Here is a 25,291-nt window from a genome sequence, read left to right on the forward strand (position 1 = left end):
TCCCGGGGGGGCGGCATTTGGCTCCGGTGGAGCTCCCGCCGGCTTGCCTGCGGCAGGTCCACCGGAGCCCGGGAGGAGCGGACCTGCCGCAGGCATGACTGCGGCGGGTCCCGTCTTCCCGCGGCTCCGGTTGAGCTCCCGCAGGCATGACTGCGGCAGGTCCGCTCGTCCCGGGCTCCGGTGGACCTGTAGCAGGCATGCCGGCAGGAGCTCAACCGGAGCCGCGGGAAGAGGGGACCCGCCGCGGGACCGGGGAAGGGCGGCGCAGCGCTCCGTGCTGCTTGGGGCAGCCCGATTTCTAGAGCCGCCCCTGCTTGTGGTCATTAAAGAACTGATGGCACATTACACGAGAGTAGGTTAGAGCTGTCAACCTCAGGGTCTTGGCCAAACTCCAATTTAGTAATTATATTGTGCCTACCAAAATTCCTCTTGTGTATTTCAAGTAGGTATATTATTCACTTCCTGTCCTAAATGTCTGTGTACCGTTGCAGTGTGCTGTTGTAAGCACCTGCCTTTCACCCTAGCATTTGCTTGTATGTTAGTGGTAGATGAAGAAATTTGTGTGTGAGAGAGAATTATGCATATAATAAATAAGTCTAACTCCCACCCTACCTTGCATGGGTGCAACTACACAGCGAAGTATGATACTTTCCTAGTGCTCTTTTCAGCACCATGTGGAGGGCCTGGCTAATGTGTCTCCTGGTATTTTACAGCCCCAAGGTGATGTGGTCAGGACCCAGGCACCCCTCCATACTGTGTCCTGCATCACACAATAGAGAGGGCTGGATCCTGCTCATTTTAGAGCAGCATTATGGTGTTCTGAAAAGAGTTCCCTCAGCCTCTTTGCACTAATGAGATGGCTACTGGACTATCCTTCAGTCCAGCTCATCTGCAAGCCTTCCCCTTGTAATACCACCTGCACAGAATGAGTCTACTCAGAGCAAGATTTTGAATCTGTAAAGTATTTTAAGACCCTCTGGGACAAAAGATGCTTTATAAAATCAGATATTCTGTATCTGAACAGTTCATGTTCTGCGTCTTCTGTTTTTTACATGTGGAATGTTTTGGGGTTTTTTTATTTGTGTGTGAGAGTGAGAGAGAGAGATGAACAGTAAATAAATTTACTGTATATCTTATGAGATGTGAAATCATGTCTGTAATGATATCTCTTGTTAATGTCAGTCAACCTTCCCTGAAGCTAAGGGTTCAGCAGTATGCATTAGTGAACTGAATAGCTAAATCTCCAGTGCCACTTGCCCCAAAGGGCTTACCTTTGCACATAGGTTAGCATTTTTTAATGTTTGATATAAGATCATTGAAAGTAATTTGTAATTTAGATGAGGGGGAAATGGGCATTCTAGAAAAAAAATCAATTCAAAGTATAGTGTGGGGCCATTCATTAAACAAACCAAAAGGCTTGGTGCAACACCCGTTGAAGTCCAGTAGATAGGGCCCCGTTTTTAGCTCTTATTCAGACGTTAAACAATTTGCCATGAATCTGCTACATGTGAATCTGAAGTGTAGATCATGTTGAACTTAAGCAGAAAAGCAAAATGCATGTATGTAATTGGGTACCAGCATCTATGTGCTTAAGTAGGGAAAGATACTTCTCCATCTCTGAAGACCTGGCATGTTCTTATGTTTACTTCAGAAAATAACAGATGAAAGAATCCCAACACCAATGCTTTGGTGACACAGAAGAGCTAACACTGTAAATGAGACACGCTTGCTTGCTTCCTTCATCTTTGTCCAAGTCTATCAGTTACCTTTTTCAGATTTCAGTAAAGGTTATATTTATAAAGTTATTAGGGAAAAATGAAAACCAGAGAGAAAGCCATGATGAAAAATTCTTTCCGAGAATAAAACAGAACTGTAGCATGAAGACTTCAGATTACAAAATCTGCAGCAAACCCTTCCTGCAGAAAAAGACAGTTTTTCGCTTTCATCTTGTAAAACTAATGATGGTTTGATTACTTGTTGGAGCTTTATCAGTATTAGTATTATTTCTGTATCTAGCACAGGAAGCTCTCATATGCCATCTCTCAATGAGGTTTCTATGGAAAAGGTTTCTTTATTGGGAAACAAAAATCGCACAACCAGATAATACTATCCAGAGCACAAGGAGGTGATGTCCTACTTTATGCAACCATCATTTAAGTACTGGCTTTTGGGTTTATATAAGTGTTCTAGTTATTTTAAAATGAACAATATATCTGGAACATTTGTTTGCCCTTCTCATTGTCCATTTAAGCTTGTACAAACTGCACAATAGTAAAAGCCACTGCACAGAAAATTGGGGAATTATGGATGATTTAAAAGATTAAGCAATAGTTTAGCTCAATGGGTACAATTTTTGAAAGGGTGATTTAGGAGCTGAAGGCCCTTTTTCAAAAGAGACTTAGGAGTCTACATCTTATTGAAAGTCATTAGGACTTAAGCACTTTTGAAAAATCTTGCCCAATATCAAAACTGTTCAGATGTTAATGTTATGGAGCAAGCTGTCTGCACTCAGGAAATTAAAAGTTAAGGAGAATAATCTACTTTTAACTCACGCTGTATCTAATATGAGATACCAGCCTTAATTTTAAATGTAGCAGCTTTTGTCTAACTGTCACAACCTAAATTCTGCTTTAACACATTTTTATTTCATTTCCTTGTTTTCTTTTTTTTTAAGTTTAAAAAGAAAGGTTTTCTTTCCGCCTAATGTATTCAGTCTGCTGGATCTTTACATGTTCAATCATATAATGAGATCCTTAGCACATTATAAATGCTAAAATGTCTTAGGAAAATTTCTGAAAACATGTTCACTGAGTGCACCTTAGAATATTTTAACCCCCAATCTCTGATGTTAAGTCTTTTAAAATCTCCAGTGAGATTAGGACTCATGGCTTGCCAAATATCATTTTGTAAATCCAGTGTTAACATTGTACAAATACAAACCAGCATTTGAAACCAGCAAGGATTTTTTTTTCTTTAATCTGGTTAGCCAGATCTTCTTTTCAAGTGTAAAATAATTTGCTTTTAGTTTGAGACTATGTATGCAAAGCTTCTGAGTGAATTGGTATAACCAAGTTAAGAAATGGGGGAAGCTGGATTTAGAGAGAAATTTAACTGCAGTAGTGCAAAAGGTACACTTATTTTAGGGCCTGAGCTCACTCGCACTCACAGCAATGGGAATCTTCCATTGACTTCAGTGGGAGTTGGATCAGGCCTATAATATTTAAAAGTGTGCTAAAGCAGTGTCTCTTAGCCTTTTTGATACCAAGGACCGGCTTGCTGCCTTCCTAAACTGTGTCAGGGAGATCCCAGGGACCAGCACTGGCCCATGGACTTGTCGTTGAGAAACACTGTACTAAAGGATATACTCTCCCCTCTCCCCATATGCAGAACTGTGGTTGGTATCAATGAGAGGCTCCCATAAGAACTGAAGGGAGAATATTCCCTGAAGGCCCAATCCTATCGTCCTTATGCATATTGGCCCTAATTCAGGAAAGGCACTTAATTACGCATGTGCCTAATGTGTGTGACTTTAAACATCCCTTTCCAGCAAAATACTTAAGCATGTTCTTAAGATCTATTGGTTTCAATGGTATTAAGCATGTGTTTAAAATTAAAGTTAAGCACATACTTCAGCAAAACTCTTAACAGAGATGGGATTACTCATGTACTTAAGTGTTCTGGTGATTCAGGCCCTTCAGACTTCTAGTGATTTTGCTGGAAGCATCACACATTTACAGGCTGCAGAATCAGGCTCAAGTGTGGGTGTGAAGCATTTTTATGAATTGGACCTGCCTGAGAAAACAATGGCAATTTTAATTTCAGGAGAGTGACATTCCATGAACATCCGTTAGCTGGTAGGGTTAATATGTAATATTTACTATAATTACATTTCACCGTTTTTTAAAACTCTCTTTGAGGTAGCACCTGAGTCCAGCAAGTATGAAATAATGCCAAAGGACTTCAAATACTTGCCCATATCACCAAACCTTGCTAACTTGCCCAAACAGAAGTAGTCCCATCAAAATTATGGAGAGCAAGATTTAGCCCGTGGACTGTACAAATTTACTGATGTGTGAACACAAGTCCCAATTCAGTTCAGTAAGACTGATGACTTCCTGGGGGGAAAAAACATCCTGCCAATTCACCCTGGTTGTAAATGAAGTGAAGTCAAAGGAGTTATAGCAGAGATGAATTTAGCTCGCTGGGTGCAGTCCAGTATGTAAGCAAAACTCCCAGTGAAGTCAATAGGTTTTTTCCTTTGTAGGGACTGCATAATTGGGGCCACATAATGAACTGTATTTATCAGACAGGCAGACCATTCTTGTGTAAATGCTGTTGGTAACTTTGTGTGAAGGCCAAACAAAACAAAACAAAATCAAACTTCATGGGAACACATCAGAGAATAATAAACTTGCACCTTGATAGGATAGCTTTATTAGTGTATATTATATGTAAATGTCAAACCAGAGAATACATGTCGTTCACTGTACGTATCTGGTTACTTAGGTGGCAGTGCTGTGCACTGCTGTTTAGGAGCTCCAGGTTCTCTAGTCTTGGGTTTCCAACTCTAAAGGTTGCTGGAGGCCAAGCACATCATCCTTGGGGCCAGTCAAAACAGGAGGGATGGAGTGATCGCCACCCACTACAAATGTGGTTAAGACTATGGATCAGGACAGAGGTTGGCTTTGGAAAAAGTTGCTTGCCCACACTCCTGGCTAGTGAATAAGTGCCTCCTTCATAGTCATGTAAAGTAGAAGGGAAGTTATTGAATTTCTGGTGGTCCACGTGGGTGGAGAATACTCAAAATCCTATTTGAACCAGTCTTTAATAGGGACCTGCTGTGGTAAGAAGGAACCCATGATTTAATGTAATACACAAAGGACCACAACAAAACTGTGTATATACCTATTTCCTAATGTCTCTGTATTGAATGGGTTTGATAATTTGTAAAAAGACCAACTGATTGCTCATGTTGTGTTACTGCTTTGAATTTCTTTGCATGAACTCTGGCATATAATTCTTTAAGGGGGAAAAAAAATATATATATATATAAAATAGCCTGCAAAATATTCTTGTTGGACAGCCATGTTTTGTGCAAATTGTATATTACTGTTGTGAGCAATATTGGAATATGAACTTTTATTAGTTGTTGGCATTAAAATATGTTTTTATTGATAGTAAATTTGTCATATTATTTTTGGGTGTATGTAACATGGGCTTTCATATTCAGGTGTGAGCACAACTACCGAATGGGCCATTTTCAGTGCAGTGAAAATATCACCAACTTTCACTAAACAAGCAGGTGTGCAAATCACATTCATTTTAATGCCAGTTACAAACTTATTTATTCATTCCAATTGACAGGCCTATACTTTTTTTAGGCTTGCTATAGCAATGCTTGACTTCATCTTTGAAAAGATCATGCTGTTAAGCCCCTTTTTAAAAAATTGAACTAAAGCCCCAATCCAGAAAAGCATGTGCGTCGCTTAAAATACATGAGTAGGCCCCTTAACCTCAGTGAGACCACTCACATGCTTAAAGTTAAGCATCTGCTTAAATGCTTTGCTGGATCAGGCTCTAAAAAAATCCAGTTTTCTCTTGTCTTTGGATAGTAAATGTTTTATTTTCAGCTTTTCATGCAGCACATTTTTCAGTTTAGGGACCTGTTGAAAGTGAAATATTAATATGGCTTTATGAGAGCTGCAGCAACTAGTCATTTGGCACTTGACGTTTATAACTTTTAGGTGGCTTGTAAACACCATAAACAGCTGTTTGCTTTATGTTTACTTCTGGGAAATGTGTTCTATTGATTTAAAATGTTTAAAGTTAATACATTGACTGCCTTTTTTGTACATTTGTTACTTCAAAGGTTTGATTTAAATTATAACAATTGTAGTATATTTTCAGACTTTAAATAATAGCTGACAGTTCTGTATTTGAGAGTCAAAGTTATTAATAAATACAGCAGATTCATATTCTAATCCTATTTTATACCGTGCCCTCCAAAGGTTTATCAGATTGCAATGAATACTCCTGAACAGCAGGTGGAGCTCTTTTGAGTGTGTTTATGAACCATCCCTGTTCAATAAACATTTCAGTTTTTCTAGCTTAGGAAATGGTGCTGTGAGTGTTTTTTGTTTTTCCTTCTCCAGTTCAGATATTTCTCTGTATAATTCAAACACCAATAATGTTGAGATTCTCCCAGTAACAGGGTCCCAGGAATCTTATGATTCTATGGATTTTACAGCTGGAAATGCTGACGGTTTTTAGTTCAGCACTTATAATTGTCATTGTACAGAACATGGAAAAGACATGGCCCCTGCTCCAAGAAGCATTCCGTCTACAGCCCTTATTCTGCACATTCAATTTTACTTCAGTGAGACTACTCGTGTTTAAAACTGAGCATGTGCATAATATGTCTTTGTAGGATCTGGGCATAACTAGACAATTTGGATACATAGAGACCTGGGTGATCAGTAGTTGGAGTTATCATATAATGCTGCAGCAAGTGTATAAACTAGGTGGCAGTTAAATACTAATGGGCGTCACAAAAGAAGTATGCTTTGGGAAGAGATATTAAAAAGGATGAGAGCATCACCATGGAAATTAAAGCAGGTGTTAAAGTTTTGATTTCAGGTTTTTTGAATCAGCATGTTGATTTTATTACTGAGTTTATACTACTTTTAACTGTTTCAGATCTTGTATGATTTGGGAGATTTAGAGTCAAATACTGCCCTTATATTCTTGCTTAAAACTCCCTTGATTTCAACAATAGCCATATGGATATGTGATGGCAGGACTGTTCCCTTCATCTGCATTTTGTTTATTGTAGAGCTGAGTGGAGGAAAAACAGTGGTAGGACTTTTTCAAGCTCTACTTGCAAAATAAGATCTGCATGTGTGAATCATCCCAATGAGATGCTCACAGTAGACTGTGCAGATATTTAAAAGATGAGCATGTATGTGTGTGCTGTTAGGCTCCAGGAGCTAAATTCCCCCTTAGAGGGTTGAATGTGCCTATGGGCTCTGCTAAGCACCTTAGAATTGGCTCCTTTGTGACTGAGAGATACCACCATGTTTCCCACACACACATGCCACACCACTCACTCCCTGCCTGGTGCCACAGTGAGACATCAAATTGTTCAGCTCTTTGAGCCTTCTGTCAACATAGAATGTCAGGGTTGGAAGGGACATTAGGAGGTCCTAGTCCAACCACCTGCTCAAAGCAGGACAAATCCCCAGACAGTTTTTTGTTTTTTTTTAAACTCCAGTTCCCTAAATAGCCCCCTCAAGGATTGAACTCACAACCCTGGGTTTAGTAGGCCAATGCTTGAACCACTGAGCTATCCCTCCCCCCAGGATAGCATAAAGCATCTTCATTAAAGCTGTACAGCGGCATGCCCATGCAGCATTTTAAGTGTAGATTTGCCCCTAGTGTAGTCACCCTTATTCCACTGTGAGTGCCCTATCCAGTTTAGGTTATGGAGAAAAGGTTTAGGCTAAACTGCAAAAAGCCATATACCAGAATAAGGGCAAGTCTACACTACAAAATTAAATTGACCTAAGTTGCATCAACTTACAACCACTGCAGCAATTAAACTACTTTTGCATGTCCACACTACCGATTTGTCAGTGGGGAGCATTGTGGGACAGCTTCTGAAAGGCAGCAAGAGTCAATATAAGCAATGCAGTGTTTACACTGACACTGCATCGACTTAAGCACTACACCTCTCGCAGAAGTTATGAAGTTGCCTGGCGTAGTGAGTGAGTTACATCAGTAGGAGCTTCCTTTTAGCATAGACACTTACAGAGTTAGGCTGATGTCAGCTGCCTTAGGGCTAGTCTACACTTACCAGCCGGGTCGACGCGGTGAGTTCGACTTCTCGGAGTTCGAACTATCGCGTCTAATCTGGACGCGATAGTTCGAACTCCGGAAGCGCCGCGGTCGACTCCGGTACTCCACCACGGCAAACGGCGGTGGCGGAGTTGACCTTGGAGCCGCGGACTTCGATTCCGCGGTGTCTGGACGGGTGAGTAGTTCGAACTAAGGTACTTCGAGTTCAGCTACGCTATTCACGTAGCTGAACTTGCGTACCCTAGTTCGACCCCCGCCCTTAGTGTAGACCTGCCCTTATATTGACCTAATTCTGTAGTGTAGACCAGGACTAACAGTGTTCACTTACGGACTTATGCTGGTATCATTATACTGGTATGACAGTACTGGTAAAACTTTCCCACGTAGACAGGGCTTACTTTATTTTTTAATGAAAGCTAAGATTCTGGAGAACAAGATAGTAACTTCCGAGAAGTGCTAGTGTGGTGTATGAGTATGGACTGTACTGGCTTTGTCTGAGCCCTACTGTAAAGTGCCAGGGGTAACTGTATAAATTATAATGTTCTATGCATCAAAGAACTGGAGTCTATTCCTGAAATACTGAACATTTAAAGGAACTAGTATTGAACAATACACAAAAGAGATGGAGATAACCACTATTGAGCTAAAGCAGGGGTCTCAAACATGCGGCCCGCGGAGCTCTTCCCTGCGGCCCGCGGAGCTCCCCAGGGCCGCCCAGTGGGGGGGGGCAAAGGGGGCAATTTGCAGGGGCCCCCAAGAGAAAAGCGGAGGCTCCCGCCTCCGCCCCTCTCCTGGAGCCTCGGCGCATAGAGCGCCGAGTCTCCCTCCGAGCGCCTGAGCCCCGCCCCGATCCAAGCCGCGTGGGGAGGGGCGGGGCTGGGAGCTCTGGGCTGGCGCTGCGCCGGCGTGGAGCTCACAGCCCCACCCCTCACCACGCGGCTCTGAGCGGGACGAAGCTTAGGCCTCGCCGGAGACGCTCTCGGGTAAGGGGGAAAGCGGGAGCCGCCGGGGCCGGGCCGGGGCCTGGGTGGGAAGCGGGACCCGCCGGGGCCGGGCTGTGGGGGTGGGGAGGGAAGCGAGACCTGCCGGGCCGGGCCGGGCCGGGCCGGGGGGTGGGGGAGGGAAGCGGGACCCGCCGGGGCCGGGCCGCCAGGAGGGAGGGGGGAGGAGCGGGGAGCCGCGCGCTTAGGGGAGGAGGTGGAGAAGAGACAGGGCAGGGGCGGGGCCTCATGGAAGGGGTGGATTGGGGGTGGGGCCAGGGGCAGCAAGGGGGCATGTCAGTGATGCGGCCCTCGGGCCAATGCACTAGTCCTCATGCGGCCCTCGGGGTCATTTGAGTTTGAGACCCCTGAGCTAAAGCCTGACCCTATCACCTTCTATGGTGAAGAGCAGCCAGCATTGTGAGGCCCTACAATTGCTTTGATGAGTTAGAGGATGCCCGTCAGGCAGTTGTGCAGCCCTCAGAAAACCACCCAACACCATTCTTCTTCCTGGCTCAGTCCCACATCCCACTACCCTCTCCCCATCATGTGGGGATTAAATGATGTCCTGGAGGCTCTGTGTTTACACAGACTTTCCTGTGTCCCAGCAGAGGAGCATCATGTGACCAAGTGGTATAGGGGAGAAATACTTTTTGCAGTAGGGAGGGAGGAGGTTCAGTAAAGTGACTAGTAACATAAAGTACAGCAGAACACCAGGATGGAAATTACTTACATTGCAATTACCCCAGAGGCCCCAGTTAGGCTTGGGGCCTCATTGTGCTAGCACTTTACAAATACAAGATGAGACACAACAAATGGATGCAGCAAACAAGGCATGGGAGATGCCAGAAGCTCATTACAAAGTACTGTATTTTGATAGATATTAATGTACTTCCTTCTCACTCCAGCACCACAGGAGGCTCACAATAAAAAATGGAAAATGCCCCACAGCACTGTCTGCTTGACATATGGCTAAAGTACTGTAGTCATGCTGTCTGCCAAGTTTTAAATTTTGCTGTCAAACACTTGTTTTATGTGAACTATTCCTTACCTTAACCTCATTTAAACATTTTCCAATACTTGTAGTTCCCAGTTAACCTCTGAAACAAAAGTTTAAGTGATGCAAATAGCAATGATTTCTGCCTGTTAAAAAGACCATAATCCTACTTGTTACAATGGACATTTCGCCATCCTATGACAATTTAGTTAGATACCAGCATTCAAAAGGGGAAAAGGAAAAAAAATTCTTCTGAGCTATTTATACAATTATGGAGTTTTATTTCCTGCACCGTCCTCTGAAGCATCTGATACGGGCCACTGTACAGATCCAGTGTGTTAATTTCTGTTCCTGTGGAAGGATTTTTAGAGAGGACATACCTTGAAGACACCTTTATTACTTACTGAGCATAGTGGAATGTACTCGGTGATGTTCAAAGAGAGAAGATAACATGGTACCTTCCAAAGCAGTTTATAACCTAGATCAGACACAGGCAGTATAGTCCAGACACATACAATGATACATAAGCTGATCTTCTTATTTTGAAGCAGTGCTAGGTGGTGGTTTTTGTTTTTTATGTTTATTTGTTTATCCCCCAATTTTGGTGGATTGGTGTTGAAAAGCTCCAGAACAAAAGTATGAGAAGTCCAAAGACATGAGGAGGCCAGAGTGATGAACTTCCTTGCGAGGTATGGCTGGGGAGCTGTAGTTCAGTGCAGAAGGTAAGGGATTTGACTAGGTGAGTGATCTGGTCACAGTGACTAGTGAGGGAGATGATTTTAGAAACTGCCTTTTTGCTAGTAGCCTGGAATGGGCTGAGCTGAGCTGCCAGGAGGAGCTGGAAGCAGCAGCCTGTTATGGTGGAAGATGCTAATATCGTCAAGTGGGGTTTAGATCTATAGACAATAGCAGACCTGGTTAGAGCTGAAAGCTATTTTAAGCACCCTTCTTACAGGGTAAATGGAAGGTGCAATTAAGTGAGTGAGATAGCTGGAGATGATAGAAGCTACTACCAAAAGCAATAGGACCATATGGCAAAGCCTGAACAGAAGCAAAGCCACGTGTGGGTTCCCTGATCACAAACCCTGAAGCTAGGCGGTAGTTTGGCAAGCTGTGTTATGAGCAGCAGACCGAGAGAAACACAGCTCTGTGAGTGGCCCTTAAGAAGCAGAGGGACGGAACTCCTAGGCGCACAGGACTGGCTAGGGGGCAGTCTTGGAAACCGCGAGCAAGGAAACTGCCTGCTGCAGCTTGATCCTACTGCATTCAGAGAAACAGGACTTTGTGTACACGCTTTGTAAATAGGATTGTGCTTGTATCATGCATTTCTCCTCCCCCCGGGAACCGAACTGGCAGGACCCTGAATACAGACGCCCCCTGACTTACACCAATTGTTCTGTTCTGGAACGCCTCGCATAACTCTAATTTTGTGTAAGTCGGAAATGTATACCCACCCGTTATGCAAAAATTTCTGCAACTCGAAAAATCCTATTTCTGGCTTATGGAACTTTTTCCATAAGTGCAAATTTGCGTAAGTCGGGTCTTGCATAACCTGGGGAGTGGCTGTACTAGCTAACGGCTACTGCTCCGGCCAAAAGGCACCAGCCCCAAGAGCCAGCCCCACGCAGCTGTCAGCCTGGGGCTCTCCACTAGCACCATGACCCCGACCCCCAGCAGTGCAGCTCCCGCCGCTCCCACAGTCCCGCTCCGCCCCTGGCACCTCCCCCCGCCCATCTCCCGGCTCCTCCCCCACTCCCGCCCCTGGCACTTCCCCTCCCCTTGGTCCCGCCCCCACCCCGGTCCCCGGCTCACCCCTTGGTCCCGCCTACTTACTCCCAGCCCCTTCCCTTCCCTCTGGCCCCGCCCACGTATCTCCCTGCCAGTGCCCGAGTTCGCTCCTCCTCCTATTGGGGCGGGGTCTCTGGCCCCTCCCCGGCGCTTGGTGATGACCTCACTCAGGCCGTCTCGCCCTCTTCCTGCCGAGGAGTTGTCAGCATGAGGTTACATCATCAGGAACGCGACAGTTTGTGGGGCGGCGCTAGTAGGAGCGTGGCGCGTGTCAGAGCTGCCCGCACGTGCCGGAGCCGGAGCCGGAGCCATGAGCTGCCCCGTGACTTGCGCCGCCTGGGTGCGCAGGGGGGTCGCCAGGGAAACGCCCGACAAGGTGAGAACCCCCCGAGCCGGGGAACGCGCCTCCTCCCCCCGTCCCGCGCGCGGGCCGGCGGCCGCCTCGGTGCTGCCCGCGGGGCGCCGCTGGGGCAGGGCCACGGTCCGTCACCGCGATGCGTCGGGCTGTGCGGACCCGCCCGGGGCTGAGCGGGGCCGGGGCCGGGGCCGGCCGGGAGGGGGGAGCGGGCCCCGCGCTCCCCGGCCCCTCGCTCCCCGGCCCCTCGATCTCAGCGCGTTTCCCCTTCTAGGTGCGGCTCAGCGCGGAGGAGCTGAAGCGGCTCATCGGGGAGGCCGCGGAGACGCTGCGGTGAGTGTCCGCCTCCGAGCACGCAGATCCCTCCGTGTGCCCCGGGGCAGGGCCTGCCCTGCCAGGCAGTGGCGGCTCAGGGTGCCCGGGATACGTTTCGCTGCGCAGCCGCACGGGCCCAGCCCCGCCGCTGTCCTCCCTGAAACCCGCCTGGCCTGGAGGGGCTTTAACCGCGGGCTGGTTGGGGAAAAGCGATTGGCGCCCAGGGGCTGCCCCAAGTGGTTGGGGCTCGACCCTGCCCGCTGGCAGTGAGGACTCAGGCAAACCCCATTGAGTCCTGACAGCCTTCCAGCACCTGCCCATAAGTCTCCTTGAGCAACAAACACATTGTCCCGTAGTTCATTGGGAAAGAATCCCAGAGCATCTCAGCACAGCAGCAGCAGGATATGCCCCCCCCCCCGACATACATGGGTGAGATCTGGGTGTCAGTCCCCCAGTTTAACTGTGTAGTGTAGGCATGGCCTTGAACAGGCTGTGTGTTGTGTGAGTTATGAGACTGGGAAATGAGGAGATTACTCATCTATACTTGCTCACTGGTAAGGAGTGTTGTCAGCTCTCGCGATTACACAGGTCTTTCAACTTTCATGTTAAGAGTGAGTTTCTAGCCCTGCTGATTGTGGAGCAAAGCTTGAAAATGTGACCCCCTAAATAAAGAATATCTTCACTGAGAAATAGCACAAGACTCATTTTACCTAGGTGGAAGGTAACAGTGTTTATTTGTTAGAAATGATCTTCTGGTCCCCAATCCTACTGGGGCTCTGCATTGGTGCAGTGGTCAGCCAGGACAGATCTGATTGCAGTGTGAGGGCCTGAGTACCCTGAATTCCATGTGCATTCTGGTGAATATTGTCAGCTCCCCTCCACCTGATCTCAGCTTTCATTTTTTAAAAGTCTACTCTTTTCTTTACAAAGAGAGCTTTCAAAATATTAAGCAATTACTTAATATTTTGGTATGGTAAGTTCTAATGGCTGTCCCTAAAAATCGCAAATGTTATTTCTGATTTTTTGGTTTTTTTAGAAGCTTAACCTTTAACGGTTGCCTTTTTATTTTTTCTCATTGACTTTATAAGTCATCTGCTGTTACCAGTAGCTTTGCACATATAGCTGTAAACTGCATGCAACCTTTTCTTATGGATTCTTTCCCCCATTACCATTTGAAAAATATGCAATGCAAGGTTTGAGGAGCCGTCTGTTGGTAATTATGCATTTTGTTAAAATTCAGGGTGGAAGCTTAGAGAATCACATCTAACAACTAAAAATGTTACGACCTCTTCATACCATCTTGTACTTTGTAGCATTCATTAGTACTCCAGTCATTTTATTTCTGTACAAAGATCACAAGTCAGGTTTAAATTTAGACTATTTAATGATCCTGCTACCAATTTTTACTCTTCTTACGGGTTAAATGTCAGATGAAGGGCAAGTGTTGTTTTATAAAACAAGTGACAAAAATAGCTCTTCAGCAAGCTCTTTCAAAACTGAAAGACCTTTGCATTAGATATTATTCTCTTATAGACACAAGATTGTGTTCTACCCTTGATCTTTGTGCATTGATGTCAGTGGGAGTTTTGAATGCAGGCGTAGTAAATATGCCCACTTGGGAGCAGTTTCTTGTGGAGTTCTCTCCAGTGTTAGCAGTTGGGTGTCCTCCTGCAAAGTGATGTATTAAAAATAAAAATTCAAGAATTGTTACATTGCTCAACCTGCTGCTGTTCAGACCTCTATATCTTATATGTTGGCAGAATCTGAATCATTGCCTTAGGGAAGGAAGCTTTGTGAAAGTTTAGGGTATTTGGGCTAGGTTTTTTTTCCTGTAGCGAATGTGGTGTGAAGCAGGTAAATCTGCTACAGATACTTAACTAATGAAGCATGTGCTTCTTTTGGAAGGAAGCAAAAAGAATTGGAGCCACTGGAGTCTTTCAAAGAGTGGGTGGGGCTGGTCACATCAGTTAGGAAGACATTTTTAGCAGCTGCATTTTGGGTGGATGAATGAGGGGATGTGATTTTGGTGCTGGGGATATCAGAGAGGTTACTGTAAAGAAAACAGGCGATAATGAAGGCATAAATGAGAATTTCAGCTTATGGGATATAGAGGGAAAATCAGATCTTCAAATGTGATGGAAGAAAGAGCAAGATTTGGATGTAGTCTAGGGCAGAGGTTCTCAGACTGTGGTCCGTGGATCACCAGTGGTCTGCGAGCTCCATTCAGGTGGTCCGTGGATAGTTCCCTCTAAGATGCACGCCTGGGTGACACACGAGAGAATGGAGGGCCACCCACGTAATTAGAGGAGCTGCACAGGCCCTCCTCCCCAGCCTCAGCCCTGTGGCTGCTGTGATGGAGGAGAGAATCCCCTCCTTCCCAGCCCCAGCTTGGGAGCTGCCATAAGGGGGGAGAGAGGGAGAGAGACACACACACCCCTTCCCATCTCCAGCTCGAGGGCTGCTGCAGTAGGGGAGAGAGGTCACATCCATCACATTGGAAAGGTAAGACTACTGATATTAAAATATGAGTTGTGTGCTTTTATTTCTAGAACAAAAAAAGTTTATTAAGGGTTTTTTTATATAGTGCTTTTATCCAAAGCACATTACAAAGTAACATTACAAACAGTATTTGGAAAGATCATTAAATGGTCCGCCAAGACCCTGAGCAATTTTCAAGTGGTCCGTGGAAAAAAAAAAAGTTTGAGAACCACTGGTCTAGGTTTGTGTGGAGAAGAAAGAAGAGGAATCAAAGATCAAACACACCTATGTGTACGAGGGAGGATGATAGTGGTGTCACAGTATTGGAAAGGGTAAATGAACAGGGGTTGGGGCACTCAGTTTTAGCCATTTAAATGTAATTTGTGTCAACCAAAATCTGTAGTGTTGTATTCTGCCAGGAAGGCATTCTAGAGAAAATATCTTTGATAGGCTGAAATGCAGGTCTGGCTAGAAAGAGACAGGGAAGGAGTGGAAAAATAGATTTCAGAGTCATTGGCGCAGAAGCAATAGTTGAAATCCTGTGAGCAGGGAAGTTAATATTCCAATGCCTCATTACCAGTCCCCCGAGCAATTTAGTGAAAATGTCCCAAACTCTTAACCGACTCACACCGATAACTCAGTGAGTGTTTTTTCCTTATACAGAGAAGAAGCAGATGGTAGTGATGAAGAAGAACATGGACAGGCAGCAGAAGACATCATGGATGTTGCTAGAGGTGAGACAGTTGAGCCTCCTCAAGAAGATGGAGACCAGGAAGAAGACTCTGAAAAGCTGAATGATGATGAGCTGGCAGAGTATGGTTTGGATAAATATGATGAAGAGGAGAATACAGGTAATGTCAGTCTTTCTCCTGTCAAAAGTGCAGTGTAAATGAAGAACCATGTGTTTCTCTTTTAGGTTAGGTTAATGCACTGATCATGAAACCGTCATATAGCTTTACAGGTTTCCTCAACAAGTGCCTTTAAATTCAAGGTTTGAAAGGCCCACCTGCCCAGATTCAAATACAAGTTCAGAGTAAACTGAGTGGGGCTAAGGACTGGAGTAGCTGGAGCTGTTGGCCCTTTCCATGAGGGAAGGGAACAAGGCAGAGAGCTGTGTTGGTAAGACTGTAGCTCTCAAGATATGTCTACACAGCCCATGGCAGCAAGCCTCTCAATCTGGGTCAACAGACTCAGTCTGGCAAGGCTCTTGCTATTGTTTTAAAAATAGCTGTGTAGACAGTGCTTTGAAATTGTGGCTCTGGCTGGAGCTCAGGCTCTGATGCCTAGGGAGCGGGGTGGGTTTCAGAACCCAAGCCACAACTTCAAAGCACTCTCTATACAACTATTTTTAGACTGCTAGTGTGAGCCCCGCTACCCCCAAGTCTGTTGACCAAGCTGAGAAGCTGGCTGCTGCAGGCTATGTAGACATACCCTGATTTGGAACAGCAGCTCCCCTTACTGCAGTTCTGGTACAGAGCAGCTGCAGTGTCTTTAAGTGTTTCTTCCAACAATGCAGGTTTACTAGGGAGTTTCTGTTGTTTAGGTTTGGAACCTGTACTTCTATCTAGTTCATTTTTAAGTTTTTGAAACAATGTGCTGCTCTTATATTGAAAGGAAGGCTTCATTATAGCCACAGGTGCAGGAGTTTCTAGTCTGATAGCTCTATCACAAGCATGGAAAAAAGAGTTGTATTGTCTCATATATTCAGTGATCACAACTCCATTTATCCAGGGGTAGCCAACCTGAGCCTGAGAAGGAGCCAGAATTTACCAATGTACATTGCCAAAGAGCCACCGTAATGTCAGCAGACCCCCACGTCATCTCATCTCACCCCCCTGCTCCCAGCGCCTCCCACCTGCTGGCAGCCCCGACGATCAGCACCTCTTCCTCCCTCCCTGCACCTCTTAATCAGCTGTTTCCTGGCGTGCAGGAGGCTGGGGGAAGGGGGAGCGAGGGCATGTCAGGCTCAGGGGAGCGGCTGGGAAGGGGTAGAGTGGGGGCAGGGCCTGGGGCAGAGCTGGCGGTTGTGTAGTGAGCACCCCCCGGCACATTGTAAAGCTGACGCCTGTAGCTCCAGCCCCAGAGTCGGTGCCTGTACAAGGAGCTGCATATTAACTTCTGAAGAGCTGCATGTGGCTCCGGAGCCACAGGTTGGCCACCCCTGATTTATTCCTTTTAAAAACAAAATCTTTTCTCCCCTTCCTCTGAAAAAAGCCACTGTTGTGCTTTAACTAATCAATGGTATGTTTGGTCCAAATATTTTTGTTGCCTTATTGGCTTGAGAAGGAAAGTGGCTTCCACTAACTGGGCCATCATTTTATTTTTTTATATATAAAATACAGAAGAAGAAATATTTAAGTGTATGTGTAATATAAATTCTCCTTCTCCCCAGTCACTTGCCAAAAGTTCACTACTGTGCAGTTTTTTTATTTGAATTTTTTGTTTGATATTTAGTGCCCCATAATTGTTGTTGTTTGTGATATACTGAAATATATAGATGCTGTGAGCCTTGGAGACACCTTAGCCGGTCTTACGGTGTATGGGAATAACGAATGTGATCCTTACGTTACTATTAAAGATACTGTAAGTATTTTTTTTAAATCCTGTGCTCTCTTTCAAGGTTTAGGCATCTTAAATAGCATAAACTAAATATTACATACAATTTTCAAAAGTGCCTATGGGACTTAGGCTCCTAGATGCCTAAGGCCATGCCAACACTACAGATTTTGGTTGACACAAATTACATTTTCACAACCTCCCCCCCCCCCATATTATGATAATGCTTGTGTACGTGTATACTTGGCTGCTTGCATCAGCGCTATGCATACTCAACAGGAGTGCTTGTGTCGATGCAAAGCGAGGTGCACCACACTTTGCAATCCCAATGTGCTGCTGTCCAGCGCAAAGCCTTCTGGAAAGTTTTTGCAGTGTGTACAGTAGTGAGATAAAATGACTTGCCCAGAGATCTCTGGAAACTAGGGGTCATGCATACAAGCAATATAATAACCTGAATGGCCTTATGCCAGTATGCAACTTCCTTCATCCATATGTCATAATTTTTGCATCTGTTTAAAAATTCCACAAACCTGCATAGCACTTTTTGCTGTCTGTCATCTCTGACAGAAGCAATAAGCCTGCACAGCTCTGCACCGGTCTCATGAACATTGCAAATACAGGATGCATTATTCTCCAGTATTTACAGACCCATAGGAAGAACCACAGCGATGGGGGATATGACTATTTCTTTGAGGACATATTGTTAAGGACAGCAAAAAACAACTCAGGGTTGTTGATGGTGTTCACAGAGCAGCTGCAGACTCCAGAGCCCCGCTTCTGGGCCTGGGAAACAAGCACTGACTGGTGGGATCACATCATAATGCAGGTTTGGGATGACGAGCGGTGTCTGCAGAACTTTTAGACATGAAAGGTGACGCTCCGGATCTGCAACCGATGCTCAGCTCAGCCCTTGGACACCAAAATGAGAACTGCACTGATACTTGAAAAACAAGTGGTGATCACACTCTTGAAGCTTGCAATACCAGATTGCTACCAGTCAGTGGGAAATCATTTTGGAATTGGAAAAATCCATGGTAGGGGCCATTGTCATGCAAGTGTGTCGGACCATTAATCGCCTGCTTCTATTCAGGACTGTGATTCTTGGCAATATGCAATACATAGTGGATATCTCTGCAGTAATGGAGTTCTTTAATTGCCATGGGGCAATAGGATGCTTGACCAGTATCAATGTGGGCTGGTCAGGGAAGGTGCATGAGGCTCATATCTTTAAGAACACAGGACTGTTCAGAAAGCTGCAAGCAGGAATATTCTTTTCCAACAGTGGATTATCATTGGTGATATCGAAATACTGTAGAGATCCTGAGGGACCCAGCCTACCCTTTCCTTTCTGGCTTATGAGGCCGTACAGTGGCTAACTCAACAGCACCGAGGAAAGATTCAGCTACCACCTCAGCAGGCGCAGAATGACAATTGACTGTGCTTGTGGTAGATTGAAGAGATACTCTCAGTGTTTACTCACAAGACTGGATCTTAGTGAGAAAATCATCTCAATGGTTGTAGCTGCCTGCTGTGTCCTGGATATCTTCCATAGTACTCTTCTTTCTCCTCTTCATCAGGGTCAGGCATTCCATGGATGTAGAGGGGGCACCCTTCAAGGCTGCAACAGCAGCCGCTACCAATAAAACAAACAGATGTATCATTGGATTTACAGCCACAGTGGAAAGTGCGGGATAAGTTTCAAAACTTCCTTCCTTTATTTTCATAAATCTTTTTAATAAGACATGCTTATTGACACTTCAGCTTTGGAGAGCCTCTGCACAGCACCGGTCTTTAGCCCCAGCCATAGTGTGTATGGCCTGCCAGGGCGAGGATGGGAATGGAGGAAGGCATTAAGATTTTTTTGGTTGCATGAAACAATATTTCGGTCCTTATTTCCATGAGTATAGGTCAGTGGCATTGAAGATTGGCACTGTTTTCCCCAGGCAGTGGTGATTTTAGCTGATATCTCACTCCTGAAGGTAACAAAGGCACAGAGAGCACAGCTGCTGCTGGCATCCTGAAGCTGCCTGGGCTTGTATGCCACTAGCTTGTTAACTGCAATGGTGCCAGGCAAGCTCATCACGGAATGGCATGGGAAAGTGTCCAATCGCAGAGGAAGAAATAAGGCTGCTGCTCTAGAAACCTTCAGAAGTGGATTGCAGAGGGCCTCCATAAAAGTTTCATTGAGATTGTTCAGGAAGATACAAGTGACATCCCTGTAGATCGGGGTACGCAACCTATGGCACATGTGCCGAAGGTGGCACGCAAGCTGATTTTCAGCGGCACTCACACTGCCCAAGTCCTGGCCACCGGTCTGGTGGGGAGGGAGTCTCTGCATTTTAATTTAATTTTAAATGAAGCTTCTTAAACATTTTAAAAACCTTATTTACTTTACATACTAGAATAGTTTAGTTATATAGAAAGAGACCTTCTAAAAACGTTAAAATGTATTACTGGCACGTGAGACCTTAAATTAGAGTGAATAAATGAAGACTCGTCACACCACTTCTGAAAGGTTGCCGACCCCTGCTGTAGACAAATAACCTGCTCCACGTGCCCTCCCCTCACCAAATCCTACAAGGGAATGAAAAGCTGATAGCAACTCTACCTCTGTTTTACTACTACCTTTACTTGTATGAGTAAAACAATGAAAAGTCTAAACCTATTTCTTGTTAACTTGGGAATGGGACGAGTGTCATCTTTACATTTAAACGCTAAAGGAAAATACATGAATGCACTTAAGCAAGGTTCCTTCTCCTTCATCGGGCTCATCCGTCCTTGGTTGGCATGACTATCCGAACTCCCCTCCTTCTCTCTGTTCACAGCAGGGTTCTCTGTCTTGGTCTGTACAGTGTCTGGGGGTGGGGGGGTGTCTCTGCAAAGTGTGGCATGCAGCTTGTAAAAGCTGCAGGGCTGTAGCTCAGCACCAGATTGATTGTTGGCCTCCCTGTCCTTGTGGTGTGCTTGCTGCAGTTCCTTCGCTTTCACGTGGCACTGCCGCCTATCCCCATCACACCCCTTCACCTAAAACCCTGTGCAATCGTTTCATGGGTGTCCATGTTTCTACCACTGGTCCATACCTGTGCTTGCACAGCATCTTCTCTCACAGGCCCAGGAGATCCAATACTTCTGTCTGCTCCAGACAGGCATGTGTCTAAAGCAGGGGTGGGCAAACTTTTTGGCCCGAGAGTCACATCGGGGTTGTGAAACTGTATGGAGGGCTAGATAGGGAAGGCTGTGCCTCCCCAAACAACCTGGCCTCCGCCCCCGACTGCCCCCTCAGAATCCTGAACCCATCCAATCCCTCCTGCTCAAGGGCCAGGCAGAATGGTCCCGAGGGCCGTAGTTTGCCCACCTCTGGTCTAGAGCATGCAGATGGCTTGTTTAGTTGCAGACAAGGGATACTGCTACGTGTTCTTGGTAAACTCGGAAATCAGGAAAAGGCATTTTAAAAACGTGGTGTTTTAAGAAGGGAGTTGGCTTCTGGTCTCTGTAGAGTGGAGTTAACAATTGTGACCGGAGCAGTCATTGTCTGGCATTGTGGGATAGCTGCTGGAGATCTGTTAGGATTGACATAGGTCACACAGCGTTTGCATTTGCTCCGCATCGACCTCTGCAGCTCAATGCCATCCAGGGAAGTGGTTCTACTGCATCACCTTAATGGTTCGCCTACTTCACCTGGGGACAAATTTAAGTGTAGATGCACACACAAATAGGTTGACACAAGATGACTTATATTGACCTAACTTTGTAGTGTAGACCGGGTCTTTAGTTACATTTGAAAACAGAACTTAAACACCTAAGTCACTTAGGAATTTTTGAAAATTTTACCAGTTGTTGTCAGTGTTCCCTCTAATTTTTCCCACCCATGTGTGGAATGAATTTTGTTATGATGTGTCACACATCACCTCCATATTGGTGCACATAACAAAATTCAGGTGGTGGGGTGGGGCTGAGGGGTTTGGAGTGTGGGAGGGGGCTCAGGGCTGGGCCAAAGGGTTGGGGGGGAGGGCTCTGGCTGGGGGTGCGGGCTCTGGGGTGGGGCTGCGGATGAAGAGCTCAGGGCTGGGCCAGAGGGTTGGGTTGCAGGGTGGTGAGGTCTATGCTGGAGGTGCAGACTCTAGGCTGGGGCTGGGGATGAGAGGTTTGGGGTGCGGTGGGGCTCCCCGGGGCTACAGTGGGGAGAGAGGACTTCCCCTGCCTCCCCCAGCTCTCTCTCCCTGCAGCAGCACCTGGGCAGGGCTAGGCTGGGCTGGGAGAGCATCTCTTTCTGCCGCAGCCCTGAGCACCTGCGTGGAATAGGCAGCTGCGCGGCCGCACAGCTCAGCAGGAACTTAGGTTGTTGTGTCTGTGATCAGTTTGATCACTCTTACTGCTGGCCTGTTAATTTAGTTTCCTCCGTAGTTTACTAGTTGTAACAGCAAAATTTTGGGAAGTCATTCAGTTTGAAAATATGCACGTGACTTTATTTTTTTAACATAACACTGAAAGGAACATGGCTGATTTAGGGCTTTTCTACATAGAGACACTCAGGAAAGTTAAGTTGAATTAATTAAAGGTATGAAGTAAAAACACATTAAAGGGCATTAAACCCCTTTGTGTATACTCTCATTCAGAAGTAAAGTGGCCATAGTTTTCTGTAGCTGAATCCCAAAAGGATTTAACTAATGTGCTTTCATTTCACACCTTTAATTAATTCAACTTAACTTTCTTCAGAGTATTCTGTGTAGGTATGCCCCCTTAGAAATCACATATCTGAACATTTCTTCGCTGTCATTGTTACAAATAATGGCAAATATACACTTTAATCCAGTCAAAGTAGTTTCAAAAATTCTGGAAAAGCAGCTAGATCAGGCTAATAATTTAAAGAGGGCTTGTTAAATTATATAGAAGTTCAGAGTGTGTCAGCCATGTGGGAATGATAACGATGTTTGAGGGAATAGGAACTGAAGAACTGGTGATGGGGGTGGGGAGGGTCTGGAAAGATTTTGGGCAGCAGGTTGTATTGTGTTAGGGGTACTTCTCAGGAGAAGGTTTCATTTTCAATACTGACACTCTACTGAATCCATCTAGGCCCACATAAACATTCCCTCAACTCATTTGATTGTCTGGTCTCACTGCTGTGGCACTTCCCCTCTCCCCTTTACCTTGTAGGATGGCCTCAAGGGCTTGGTTACCTGACCTTTTTCAGTTAGTGGTAATGACAGGAGCCAGCAAACAGAGCTGTAAACAGGGGAGTTTGGGGGAAGACTAAGAGGCAGGCAGAGGAACAGACTACTGAAGGGAGTGTGCGGTGTTCTAGCGGTGTCTTGGTGCTTGTTGGGAGTTTGTTTTCCTGTGAGTGGTGGCGTTTTGGTTTGGTTTGTGTTTCCCAGATTTACAGGAGTTAGGTGGGAAGCCTAATACAGACACAGAGGCAGCAGTTGTAGTGACCCAAGCAGTGGAAGACACAATGAGGATGACTGGATGTGGAAGCGGCAGCATATACATGATCCTGGAGGGGTACCTGATAAAAGTTTAATCTGCATGAAGTGCTGCCTGATAGAGCTGATGGGGGGGAAAAAAAGATCCGAGGACTGGAGATGCAGGTGGAAACTCTGGTTGAGTTTAGAAGGGGGTTCGAGCAGATGATGGAGGAAAGACATGAGGAGTCTGAATGGAAAAGCTCAGACTTGCAGATGGAAGCAGGACCAAAGAACTCTGAGGGGAGACTGCTGAGTGAGGAAAGTGGACAGTGGAAGCATGTGACTAAGAACCAGGCAGAGGAAAAGACAGGCCAGTGAAGGAGAAATAGAGCTCAGGAACAGGTTTGCGGAGTTGGAAAATGAAGAAGGGGCACAGCAGGTGGTCGCTGAAGGTGAGAGGGCAAGGAAAAAGAGAAGAGCAGCTAGTCCTACAGGAAGAGGGGAAGAGTCAATGGAGATAACACCAAATATAAGCCCCAGGAGGATAGCAAGGGTGAATAGGAATCGAGAGGACTTGCAGCCAGAGGGAACAGGGGATAGACCGGAGAATTGCACCGTCACCAGGAAAAGGCAGGTCCATGTGATTGGGGACTCCTTACTGGGAAGAATAGACAGGCCTGTAACCAGAGTTGATCCAGAGAACAGAAGGGTGTGCTGTCTACCAGGTGCTAAGATACGGGATGTGGACCTGAGGCTGAAGAGGATCCTAACGGGAGTGGGAAAGAATCCACTGATTGTCCTTCATGTGGGAACAAATGATATGGCTAGATTCTCACTATCAAGGGAGACTATGCCAGGCTGGGGAAGACGCTTAAGGAAATCGAGGCTCAGGTGATCTTCAGTGGGATTCTGCCTGTTCCTAGAGAAGGGCAACAAAGGTGTGACAAGATTATGATGATCAACAGATGGCTCAGGCAGTGGTGCTATAAGGAGGGCTTTGGGATGTACGGCCACTGGGAGGCATTCATGGACAGAGGACTGTTCTCTCGGGATGGACTTCCCCTGAGAGGGAGGGAAATAAACTTCTAGGATGGAGGCTGGCACAACTGATTAAGAGAGCTTTAAACTAGGAATTGGGGGGGGAGATGGTTGGGAGATGTCCAGGTAATCTCCACGCCGGATTTTAATATTGAGCGGGAAGAAAATGAAGTAAGAGAGGACACAGCCGTGGGTAGGAGAATAGGCATACGGAGGAAGGGTAGTGTAGATACCATTCTAATAGGTGATGCTGGTGGTAGAATGTCTGGGCCTAATTGGGTAAAGAGTGTGAGCAAAGCCAAACAGTAAGAATTAAGATGTTTGTACACCAATGCGAGGGGCCTAGGTAACAAAATGGAGGAACTAGAGCTACTGGTGCAGAAACCAGACTTTATAGGGATAGCAGAAACATGGTGGAATAGTAGTCATGACTGGAGTACAGGTATTGAAGGGTATGTGCTGTTTAGGAAGGACAGAAATAAAGGCAAAGATGGTGGAGTAGCATTGTATATCAGTGATGAGGTAGAAGGTAAAGAAATAAGGGATGGAATGGATAAGACAGTCTGGGCAAAAATCACATTGGGGAAAAAAGCTACTAGAGCCTCCCCTGAGATAATGCTTGGGGTGTGCTACAGACTGCCAGGATCCAATTTGAATATGGATAAAGACCTTTTTAATGTTTTTAATGACGAAAATACTAATGGGAATTGTGTGATCATGGGAGACTTTAACTTCCCAGATATAGACTGGAGGACAAGTGCTAGTAATAGTTAATAGGGCTCAGATTTTCCTAGAAGCAACAGCTAATGGATTTCTTCTCCAAGTAGTTGCTGAACCAACAAGAGGGGATGCCATTTTAGATTTGGTTTTGGTGAGTAGTGAGGACCTCATAGAAGAAATGGTTGTAGGGGACAACCTTGGTTCAAGTGATCATGAGCTAATTCAGTTTAAACTAAATGGGAGGATAAACAAAAATAGATCTGTGACTAGGGTTTTTGATTTCAAAAGGGCTAATTTTAAAAAATAAAGGAAATTAGTTAGGGAAGTGGATTGGACTGAAGAACTTGGGGATCTAAAGGTGGAGGAGGCCTGGAATTACTTCAAGTCAAAGTTGCAGAAAGTATCAGAAGCCTGCATCCCAAGAAAGGGGAAAAAATTCATAGGCAGGAGTTGTAGACAAGCTGGATGAGCAAGCATCTCAGAGAGGGGATTAAGAAAAGGCAGAAAGCCTATGAGGAGTGGAAGATGGGAGTGATCACCAAGGAAAGCTACCTTATTGAGGTCAGAACATGTAGGGATAAAGTGAGACAGGCCAAAAGCCATGTAGAGTTTGAGGAATTAAAACCAATAGTAAAAGGTTCTATAGCCATATAAATAAGAAGAAAACCAAGAAAGAAGAAGTGGGACCGCTAAACACAGAGGATGGAGTGGAGGTTAAGGATAATCTAGGCATGGCCCAATATCTAAACAAATACTTTACCTCAGTCTTTAATGAGGCCAGTGAGGAGTTTAGGGTTAATGGTAG

The 25,291-nt window shown here is 45.5% G+C and overlaps 1 protein-coding gene across 2 annotated transcripts in view; it reads left to right on the plus strand.

The window, feature by feature from the left end:
• The first annotated feature begins 11,818 nt into the window (after nucleotides 1-11,818).
• PWP1 (PWP1 homolog, endonuclein) overlaps nucleotides 11,819-25,291 on the plus strand; it is a 41,207-nt gene continuing 27,734 nt past the window's right edge. Inside the window, exons 1-4 of one of the 2 annotated variants that reach the window (XM_039519346.1) lie at nucleotides 11,819-11,995; nucleotides 12,249-12,307; nucleotides 15,431-15,618; nucleotides 17,265-17,350. In XM_039519346.1, coding sequence (XP_039375280.1) covers nucleotides 11,930-11,995; nucleotides 12,249-12,307; nucleotides 15,431-15,618; nucleotides 17,265-17,350 — 399 coding nt within the window. In that variant the 5' untranslated portion in view covers nucleotides 11,819-11,929. Of the gene's footprint in view, nucleotides 11,996-12,248; nucleotides 12,308-15,430; nucleotides 15,619-17,264; nucleotides 17,351-25,291 lie in introns of those variants that run through there. The other variant, XM_039519347.1, reaches the window with a different exon arrangement.

The sequence above is a fragment of the Mauremys reevesii genome, linkage group 1 (genome assembly GCF_016161935.1).
Source record: "Mauremys reevesii isolate NIE-2019 linkage group 1, ASM1616193v1, whole genome shotgun sequence".
NCBI lineage: Eukaryota > Metazoa > Chordata > Testudines > Geoemydidae > Mauremys > Mauremys reevesii.